Genomic DNA, 11214 nt, shown 5'->3' with positions numbered 1-11214 from the left:
GGCATTTTTAATTTTATAAAAATGGAATAAAACATACAGGTCTCTCTAACTTAATTCTTTCTCTTAGAATAACCCTGGCAATGTAAAGCTCCTTGGAGCTAACCCAGTATCCTATGTTAGGCTCTATTTCTGTATCTTGGGAGGTACTTCATACACAGGCAGTAATTGCAATGATGCTCTTGCTTTTGTTTTCAGGTTGGCAGCCTCGATGGTTCCTTCTCTGTGGGGGAATATTGTCCTATTATGATTCTCCTGAAGATGCCTGGAAAGGTTGCAAAGGGAGCATACAAATGGCAGTCTGTGAAATTCAAGGTGAGGAATCAAGCAACTTGCAAGTTTTATTTTTCTTTCTGTTTTCCCTCAAAAACAAAAAAGCCCCTGGCCCCTGCATACCTTTCTCTGCTGCTTCCATAGTACAGACCAAAGGACATAGTGTTATGTGTCAAAAGAAAGCCTTGCAAATAAAACTCAAAACTGTAGCCAACTTTTATAAGAAGATTGGCTAAGAGGTGGTCAAAATAAATGAGAGCAACGTGCTTCACTATTCAACTAGCACTCATTCCTTAGTGACCTGCTCACCTGGGACCAGTGGCTGTTAGCAAAACTTGAAGTCTTTACTGCAGCATCAAACACTTTTGTGTTTAAATCAGGATGGACACACACAGACACCCTCCACCAAAACAAAACAAGCAAAAACCTAACAGACTTTCAAATAGTCTTTACTTCTTGTTTTTGTCTTGAGACATGCTGACAAGGTGTGGCTCAGAAGAAAAACAGATTAAATGGGAATTTAGATAGTGGATGTGGGTGAAAGAGTTCAGTTTGCTTGTTTCTTCTCCTAAAGGCCTCTGAGAAAATTCTCACACTTTTGGTCTGACTTGTCAAGGGAAGTAGAAGATGGAAAAGATTGTATTTTTGATTATTTCCCAATAAATCCAAGGAGGTAAAAAACACACCCTTGTTTCTTGGCCTCAGAGCAGCCTACTTAACACACATACCCACTGAAAGAGAGGTTCCTTCTCTATTCCGATAAGGGATCAGTTTAACTGAAAAGTTAAATTGGGTGATTATTGTTTGGGCCAAAGTCTTGGTGATGCCTTGGGGGTATTGCAAGGTTTTCTCTCTTGATTAACAGAGATGTCTAAGATGAGATAAGTAAACAGAACTTTGTGTGAATTAGGAGAGGTAATGAGGACTGGCATCCTCTTTGGGAAGAAGCCTTCAATGACTGCCATCATTTAAGCTGAAGAAGTTGGGTGGGATGGAGGCTACCCAGACAGGGCTCTTCTAGGTCTCTGATCTCCCTTTGTCTTGGTCCCAGTTCATTCTGTAGATAATACACGCATGGACCTGATAATCCCTGGGGAACAGTATTTCTACCTGAAGGCCAGAAGTGTGGCTGAAAGACAGCGGTGGCTGGTGGCCCTGGGATCAGCCAAGGCTTGCCTGACTGACAGTAGGACCCAGAAGGAGAAAGGCAAGTATTGATTGTCCTTTGCTGTGGAAACCTTGGGAATCACCCACTGGCATCTCTGATTTCCCTTGTTTGTTATCTTGCTTCTGACCAGAAGTATCATGCAAATGCTATGTATCTTAGTATAATGTAAGCCAGGGTCCATATCTAACTCTTCTTTCTTGGCATAGCATAGTGCAAAGAGTGCAGGCTTTGGAGCCAAACACAGCTGGGTACACATGATGGCTTTGCAGTTTATTGACTGTATAACCTTGGCATCGGTCACTTAACCTTTCTTACTCTTAATTTCTTCATCTTTTAAAAAGGTAATAGATCCTACCTCAGGAGGATTACCATGAGGATTAGTGATGATAAAATGGTTGAGTATCCAGTCTGTGGCCAAACTTGACCTTTGGTGAAGAGTAGTTGAGCCGGATAAGCCTTGGATCAGGGTGTTTTCTGTAGCAACACCCTGCTCCTCCTTACTTTTTTTCTGGGGTGGGATGGGTGCTTAATTGTCAGGTTCCTGTTGCTTCATGCTCATTCACTGGACATTGTTAAGTTCTCCAGAGAACCGTGGCCTGACTTTCTGTTTGGACTGGGGCAGGAATACCAGGGCTCACTGCCTGGGTCCTAGTTGCTACCTTCCCTGCCCCATGGCCCTAAAGGTACCCTGAAGAGATGAGCTGGGGTGGGGTGAAATGGGAAAAAGTGTTCCAGGGAACATCTATCATGACAGGTGTGGCAGTTGTGCTTAACTCTTTACATAGATTCATAAATTGGCCTCTTCATTGGTTGTTTTAATGTTAAATTGGGAGCAAATTCTAGAAGCTTTTGGCTTTGACTCAGAGCAGATGGTAATGTGTATGCAGTTTTTTTTTTTTCATGAAGAAGGAAACAGAAAAGTAGTAACAATTGTAACTGAGCCCACAATGCCAGGGTGAGTGGAGAGCATTGCTAATAATGGCGGGGTGCCGTTAGTCTTGACAAGGCAGCATACCAAACCAGTCCTCAGCTGAAATTATGAACGGTGTTCTTAGTGATAATTGGACGCTACAGAATGTTTTTCCCAGGTAAGAGTAGAGCACTGCATTAGTAGATAAACAGCTATGACCCCATTTTATAGATAGGAAAAACTCTCTGGCAGAACTGAGGCCAAAACTCTGAACCCCTTAGCTCTGCTGCCAGTTCTGACAGGAGTGGGTTAGACAGTATATTGTCTCCTTCTTTGTATACTGGTGATTATTCGGTATGTTGACTTAATACATAATGTATACTACTTTAAAAGACTGGAGATCTACTTTTTCTGTTTTTTCTTGTTCTTATGTCTTCACCTGTCACATTTGCAACCATACTTTAAAGATTTGTCTTTGGGCATATGTTCTGTATGGTATCCTAACTAGTAAGGATTCCACTTCTGCGTAGTATCCTAACTAGTAAATCAGTTGTTTGTTTTGGTTACTGAATTATCATCATTTTGTTATTTAGAGTTTGCTGAAAACACTGAAAACTTGAAAACCAAAATGTCAGAACTAAGACTCTACTGTGACCTCCTTGTTCAGCAAGTGGATAAAACAAAAGAAGTGACCACAACTGGTGTGTCCAATTCTGAGGTAAAATATTATTTCTTAATATTATTAATATACATGAATAATATAAAAGAAGTGACTACCAGTATAGCCAATTCTGAGGTAAAATATTATTTTATTAATATTACTGATATACATAAAAAGCACCAGACATTCATTCCTTCAGGTGGTGTTTACTCTCACCTAATTTTATGACTGTCTTGGAATTTACTATTTTATAGAGGAAAAATGTAACAAAATTAAACAAAGAGAAACAATATGTACATTTCATCTTATGCAAGTGTATAGCTTTCCTTCCTGGAATGAATTGAGGATTAATTAATTGATAATATTTGAAACTTTTAACTTTAGTACTGTCATACTAAAATATGTTTCTCTCCAGTTTCATATTGTTTTGTTAATTACAGACTTGTGTAGCCATTTCTATAGCTGTAGCTATTAAGCTGCCAACTTAGTGTCTTACATTGATGTGCGTCTATGAGACTAACAGTATTTTGTTTTACCTTTGTAACTGGGCTTTGGAATACACTAGTGCTTTCAAAGATGGAGACACAGCTTTTTTTCTCTTCGTTGTCAGCAAGGATTGTGATTTTTTAGTATATATTAATACAGTCGTTATTCACTTATTTTAAAACATACATTAAAAGATTTCTCTGGTGTTAAGCTGTGTATAGAATGGCTCACATTAACCAGGGTCTCTGCTCTACTTTCAAAGAAGTTTCGATCTGACAAACAATGCATCTGCAGATAATAATGAAAGATTTTAATTTATTTTCTTAGGTAGTAGTAGAACACTATACTGCTGGTAGTACGTGTGTTTTGAGTTTTTCTTAAAAAGGTGATTTAATCCACTTGCATTCACTTCCTTTTGGGTGCTCTTACTCATTCAGCAGCTGCCTAATATGTATGAGATAGACTGTGAGGGGAATGGGAGGGAAGATGAAGGATACCGAAAAAAGCATTTCAATCCTGCTCTTGGGAAGTTTATAATCTAGAGCAGTGATTCTCAACGAGGGATACTTTCGGTTGTCGTGACTGAGGGAGTTACAATTAATGCAATGTAAATTCAACTACTTTACTACCTAAGGCTTTCAGCAGCTCCCTCATTGCTTGTAGGTTAAAGTCAAATAGTGCTGATAGTTACTTGATTAATAGATAAATTGGGCTTTTCTTCTATAACTGATGTACATATTTCAGCAGGTGGATACATTATTATTATTTTGTGGACAACCTCTAAGGGCATTCCACAATTGGGCTTTTTCTTTTTTGGCAAGGTAAAGGAGTCTTCCACTCTGGTTTTTTCATAGGAGGGAATTGATGTGGGAACTTTGCTGAAATCCACCTGTAATACTTTTCTGAAGACCTTGGAAGAATGCATGCAGATCGCAAATGCAGCCTTCACCTCTGAGCTGCTCTACCGCACTCCACCAGGATCACCGCAGCTGGCCATGCTCAAGTCCAGCAAGGTAAAAGTCCAGCTCAGTTTGGCTGCAACAAGGCATCATGAAAAGTTTCAAAGTTTATAGTGAGTTATGTTCTCTATTACCCTTTAGTGACTTATAAAGACAGTTTTTTAATGGACTTTGCTTTATGTCCTTTTTTATATCTGTCCTCAGCACCCCATATCCAGTCAGTTACTTGTGGCAATTTTACCACCTAAACATGTTTCTAATGTAGCCTCTTTCCAACCCCTTGTCCAGTGAGTCTTGCCTAAAGTTGTAGTCTTCTAACTATTAATAGTTGCTTTCAGCCTGACCCTTCCAGTCAACCATATTTCTATTAATGCAGTATAAATTGAACCACTTAACCTAAGCCTTTCAGTGGCTCCCTCATTGCCTGTAGGTTAAAGTCAAAACTTCTTAACTGCTTCCCACATTACCAGCTCTTTCTCTGTCATTACCTAGCTTGAACATATTCATTGCTTGTGTTAATAGTTCCTCCCACACCTTTGTGCCATTTTCCAGTGCCGGGAATGCTCTTCACCTCTCTTTCCTGGATTAGCTCATACTCATCCTCAAAGACTTAGTCTCTTACCCGAATCCCTAAATTGGGCTAAAAGCCTCTCTTATACATACTCCTATTTTATTTATATTCCTTGTTTTGTACTGAAATGATATTTAGAGCAGGAACCCCATAGTGTCTACCTTTATACCTCTAGTATTTGATATAGTACTTGTGTCATAGTTTGCTACTTACTAATGTTTAATGAGCATAACTGAAATTACAAAGAAAGCTAATCACTGAGTTTGACTGTGATAATTAGGTCTGTCAAAAGATCATCTTCCTTTTACTTAGAAATGTATTTGTATAAATAAGAAGGACTAGGTGGAATCAATGACTCCCTTTTGGGAAGACCTAAAATTGTTTCTGTTTAGTGGGGCTAGTGTATATTATGGTCATATGGTCGTATTTACCGTTTTGTATGTAATAAGATCCTCAATATGTTCTGTTCAAAGTTTTAACATGTGAACTTTCCTTTCTTTGCTTCTTTTAAAGATGAAACATCCTATTATACCAATTCATAATTCTTTGGAAAGGTACAGTAGCTATTTTTCTTCTCGCTAAAAATTTTTTAAAAAAGGATATTTTTATTCCTTGTTTAAAAAAAGATACTTTGATCATGTAATGGTTTTTCTCAGGATTTGAAATAATATGGAAGTAAACATATCTGACTTTCCTCTTTTGAATGAGCCTGAATCAACCCAGAGCAGACCTTTTATTTAGCACTAATAGGGAATATGTTGGCATTTTCCCTAAGATGGATCTCACCCATCACATCTAGTAACTTTTAATCTCTCTAGGGTGTACTGAAGGTTGAAACTTCTCTTGTAGAGGAAACTTCTCTCGGAGCTTTGTTTTAAGTGTGCTTTTAGCTAGAAATGATAGTAGTGCTATTTTGTTGTGTTTAAAAATAAAAATCTTAGGTAGTGTTGCAGGTTGAAAAATAACCTACTATCAAAATCTAAACTATTTCTGTTCCCCTAAATGCTCCTTCAATTTTTAAGGTGATTTAACCCATGAAAGTGGGTTAAATTACTGTAGCCTCAACATCCCGGGCCCAAGCAATCCCACCTCAGCCTCCCAAGTAGCTGGGACTACAGGTGCATGCCACTATGCCTGGCTAATTTTTGTATTTTTTTGTAGAGACAGGGTTTCACCATGTTGCCCAGGCTGGTCTTGAACCACCATCAAGCGATCCACCCGCGTTGGTCTCCCCAAGTGTTGGTATTACAGGCCTGAGCCACTGTGCCCGGCCTCAAATTATTTAATAGTTCGTCTCTTTATATACTATTGCTTACTTCTTTATTACAAGGATTGTTCCCAATTTAGTTATTTCCAGTTTTCTCCTATTCTAAATATTCTTACTAGGAGCATATTTGTAGGTTTTTTGTTGTTGTTGAGATCTTTGCCTCTATATGCTCCTACATTTTTAATTACTAGGTTGAAATACAGTTTTTTTTTTTTTTTTAAGAAAATAGCAAATACTTTTCCTGAAGTTACTATGTAGCTTGGACCCTTCCTCCTTATTTTTATTAGAAGAAAATATTTTTGTTCTAATTAGGCTAGGTATAATCACCTAATTATAATAATAAGATATTATGATTGTTCCTTTAACTGATAGAATTAGCTGTTCTACATGCATGTTAATTGGCTTTTTCTGTTACCCTAATGTGCTGACATTTCCCTCTGGATGTGTTGTGATCCTCCTGGGTTTTTTCTCTCAGACATGCTTTATAAGGAGTACTCTCCCTGGCCGGGCATGGTGGCTCACGCCTATAATTCCAGCGCTTTGGGAGGCCGAGGCAGGTGGATCACCTGAGGTCAAGCATTCAAGACCAGCCTGGCCAACCTGATGAAACCCTGTCTCTACTAAAAATACAAAAAATTAACTGGGCGTGGTGGCGGGCGCCTGTAATCCCAGCTACTCAGGAGGCTGAAGCAGGAGAATCACTTAAACGCGGAAGCCGGAGGTTGCAGTGAGCCAAGATCACACCATTGCACCCCAGCCTGGGGGACAGAGTGTCTCAAAATAAAATAAAATAAAATAAGATAAGATAAGATAAGATAAGATAAAGTTACTGGCCGGTCAAACACAGAGAAATGGCCAGTGGTGTAGAGAGAGAGAAGAAGACTCCCAGGGAGAAGTTGAGGAAAGTAAAGTGTACAAAGTGTCACCTGGAGAAAGCTGATTGAAAACCAAAGAGCTGTCAATGACTATTTCCTGATGCTGCTGGGGAGCAGGAAGATTGGGACTGCTGAGGGTGCTGGGAAAGCCATTAACGGCTCTTTGATTTCTAAATTGCAGCCTTGAGGCTGGACTGCTCCCATCACAGGCCTTGGAGGCAGAAGACTGGGAGGTTTGGGTTGATTTAACAATTCTTTCAGTGGATGTTGAAAGGATCACATTTACCTGGGCAGTCAATTTATGACCAGGCTTGGCAGGTGGCTCATGCCTGTAATCCCAGCACTTTAGAAAGCTGAGGTGGGAGGATTGCCTGAGGCTAGGTGGTCAAGACCAACCTGGGCAACATAGTGACACCCCATCTCTACAAAAAATTAGAAATTAACTGGGCATGGTGGCAGGCACCTGTAGTCCAAGCTACTCAGGGTGGAGTGCTCAAGTAGGAGGATTGATTGAGCCCAGTATATTGAGGCTGCAGTGAGCCGTGATTGTGCCACTGTACTACAGCCTGGGTGACAGAGCGGAGACCTGTTTCAAAAAAAAAGACCAAATAATGACTTTCTGGCTTTTTTTCCTTTTAAAAAATTTGCAGGCAAATGGAGTTGAGTACTTGTGAAAATGGATCTTTAAATATGGAAATAAATGGTGAGGAAGAAATCCTAATGAAAAATAAGAATTCCTTATCTTTGAAATCTGCAGAGATAGACTGCAGCATATCAAGTGAGGAAAATACAGATGATAATGTAACAGGTAAAAACAAAAGTAAAGTCTGAAACAAACCAGTTTTAGATGATAGAAGATTTGGGAATTTGATGTATATCCACGATAGGGATTAACCTCAAGACCATGTAGTGATGTCTCTTAAGGAGGATATTGGCTGGGTAAGATAGGTTTTGTGACTGAACAACATTCTTTCATCCAATCTGACCCTGACCTGGTGTTGAGAAGGCAGGGTGAAGAGGAAGATTCCTGCTCAGTGTTCTTGGCTGTGTTCATGGGCTGCAGTGAGCAGAGGGCCTTCAACCCTGTATCTTAAAAGTCCTTTGAACTTAGATTATGATGTTAGACTTAACAGTGTGTAAAATTACCGCAGTTCAGTTTTTCATCCTCCCGGTTTCTGTTGGGCCTGAGGATGTCAGAATTCCCCAGTCACCATGAGGTTTCTACCCAGTCTTCTCTGTGTTTACCAAGCCAAAGTCTCACATTTCAGGTAATAGGTCTGTAGTTCAAATATGCTAATCCCTTGGCACTAATCGCTAAAATCTACTTCAGATCAAAGACAACTATATTAGAGCTTTTAATTATAAGTACTTAATAATTTGAAAATGAAATTAAAATTTCCTCCTCATCTACCTTGAAATAAGAGACCTTGTTTTTTCTTGATGAATTGGGGAGCAGTGTGAGAGTTGAGGGAAGGAGCTGTGTTTTCTTAGCTGTTAATCTGAGAGAGACAATCCACACATCATTGAAGTCTTATCTCTTGGGTAAATAATAAAGACAGGAGAAAATGTCTGTCCAAACAGTGCAGTCATTTATTTGCTCTGATAATTTTGCTTCTAGGAATTGTTCTTCAGTGAATAGTTAGATTTAAAGAGAAAGACCTATTGACAGGGATGTTCTTTTAGGCATTACAGTCATTATTTGCAGTAGTTACATTTTATTGAGTCACCATGACCACTGAATTAGCAAATACTAAACTGTTGCTCCTGGGGGAAATACAGGGTTAGGTTCCTGCAAGCCTCTGGTCACAAAATTTTTGTCTACCAATCAATACGTAGCCTTGTTTTATGTGTGTTTTCGTTTAAAGACACTTTAATATGTATTGTTGATTCATTAACATTGAACTCACAGCAAACAGCACTATTACTCATGCTTGAATGAAGCTTATCTAACACACATCTTTTTTCCCTTAGGCACATCACAGCCTTTTTGTGGGTAGGAACACTAGACGGTACTATACTTGGGAGCCCTTTTAAACAGCAAAAACAACAAAATGCACAAACATGCATAAAATGTGGCACTAAGGAAGGACATTTGTCCGTCCTATGAGAGCTGAAACAAGAAGGCAGAACATCACATTGCTCTACCTCAGCTAGGAATATGTGTGTCCAGCAACAAAGTTTTCACCACTCTGCACATGTCCACAAATGACTGCAAAAGTGCCACGTGTATTGATTTTGGGGTTACAAAATAAATTTTAGCAAGTAGACAAATTCACAAATATGTATAGAATGTGCTAATAATGAGTAGTGATTGTATTTATAATTGTAAAATTTTGGAAGCTACCTAAGTGCCCCTTATGGGTGTGATACAATATAACATGGTCATTAAAATCATGTTTTTGAAGGGTTGAATGATGATGATACATTGTTTAGTGAAAGCAAGCAGGATTCAAATCTACACATATTTCAAGTTTTGTTTGTGTCTGTAGATGTATGTATGTGTGTATGTGAACAGTGTTCATGAATTTTTATTTCTATGTATTTTTCTGTGTTTTAGAAATTTCCAACAATGAATATGTATTTTTATAATAAATATATAATAGGTTAGTAATAGATATTTTCTACTTTGCAGTCCAAGGTGAAATAATGAAGGAAGATGGAATAGAAAACCTGAAAAATCATGACAATAACTTGACTCAGTCTGGATCAGACTCAAGTTGCTCTCCAGAATGCCTCTGGGAGGAAGGCAAAGAAGTTATCCCAACTTTCTTTAGTACCATGAACACAAGGTATTCTAGACTCTCTAATATCACTGATGCTTGGATACTAGCTTCTATTCTGGAAAATCAGTCATGGTGTTCCTTTCAGGTGATGGCATATTCTAGGAGAATAGAGAATGTAGTATACCAAGTACCTGCTTTACTGTTTGCTCTTTCTTACCAATGAGTAAGAAGGAACTGATTGTGAAGTGTGCTCTGTGAACAAATGTTAGCTTGCTTTGGTGGATTATCTTTGGAAAATTATTTTATGAGACCATATTAGAAAAACAGTCATTGGGGCATATCAAGTCAAATGATTTGCCCTACAGAGAGGCAGCTGTTTCTATGAATTACCTCTGAACTGCAGAGTGCTGATACTGTATTTTCAATCTTTTCTCCTCTGTATCACCAAATTGTGTAGCTTTAGTGACATTGAGCTTCTGGAAGACAGTGGCATTCCCACAGAAGCATTCTTGGCATCATGTTATGCTGTGGTTCCAGTCTTAGGTAAGATTCCTGCAGTTGCCTTACATTCATTCATCTCTAGAATCTGCCTCACTGTAGTTATTTTGCAGGAGAAATACCCCGAACTGTGTGTACAGTGAGATGACCCTTCTTAGCTATTTGTTCAAATCACCAGACACATACAGTTAAAACTTTGTGACCTTAAGCATTATTGCATATTCCCATTTCATTTCTAATTATGATTAAATACTGACCTCAGAATAGTGTAATTTAAAAAGGGGATCTTTCTAGAAACCATACATAAAAGTAAAAAAAGTATTTGAGGAATAGGCCTTCAAATATATTGGCACTGTGAAAAAATGTGTTTTACCAGTTAAAACTTTTTTGTTTTTGAGACAGGGTCTTGCTTTGTTGCCCAGGCTGGAGTGCAGTGGCATGATCTCTGTTCACTGCAAACTTCACCTCCCAGGCTCAAGCAATCCTTCCACCTCAGCCTCCTTGGTAGCTGGACTATATGCGCATGCCTGGCTAATTTTTTGTATTTTTTTGTAGAGATGGGTTTCATCATGTTGCCCATACTGGTCTGGAATCCCTGGGCTGAAGTGATCCTTCCCTCCCAAAATGTGAGCCACCATACCTGCCCAAAACATATTTTCTTTCTTTTTTTTTTTTTTTTTTTTTTGAGACGGAGTCTGGCTCTGCCACCCAGGCTAGAGTGCAGTGGCGGGATCTCCGTTCACTGCAAGCTTCACCTCCTGGGTTCACGCCATTCTCCTGCCTCAGCCTCCAGAGTAGCTGGTACTACAGGCGCCCACCACCACAC

The 11214-nt window shown here is 39.0% G+C and overlaps 1 protein-coding gene across 3 annotated transcripts in view; it reads left to right on the top strand.

Moving 5' to 3' along the window:
- PLEKHA8 (pleckstrin homology domain containing, family A (phosphoinositide binding specific) member 8) overlaps positions 1-11214 on the top strand; it is an 89880-nt gene that overhangs the window by 26194 nt on the left and 52472 nt on the right. For all 3 annotated transcript variants that reach the window (XM_011972220.1, XM_011972221.1, XM_011972219.1), the window contains exons 2-9: positions 196-312; positions 1322-1477; positions 2942-3066; positions 4350-4508; positions 5539-5579; positions 7818-7975; positions 9800-9956; positions 10348-10433. In XM_011972220.1, the coding sequence (XP_011827610.1) occupies positions 196-312; positions 1322-1477; positions 2942-3066; positions 4350-4508; positions 5539-5579; positions 7818-7975; positions 9800-9956; positions 10348-10433 (999 nt within the window). The remainder of the gene's footprint in view (positions 1-195; positions 313-1321; positions 1478-2941; positions 3067-4349; positions 4509-5538; positions 5580-7817; positions 7976-9799; positions 9957-10347; positions 10434-11214) is intronic.

Source organism: Mandrillus leucophaeus, unplaced genomic scaffold, assembly GCF_000951045.1.
Source record: "Mandrillus leucophaeus isolate KB7577 unplaced genomic scaffold, Mleu.le_1.0 Scaffold128, whole genome shotgun sequence".
Lineage (NCBI taxonomy): Eukaryota > Metazoa > Chordata > Mammalia > Primates > Cercopithecidae > Mandrillus > Mandrillus leucophaeus.
Note: the sequence above shows the minus strand (reverse complement) of the source record. Positions and strands in the feature narration are given on the sequence as shown.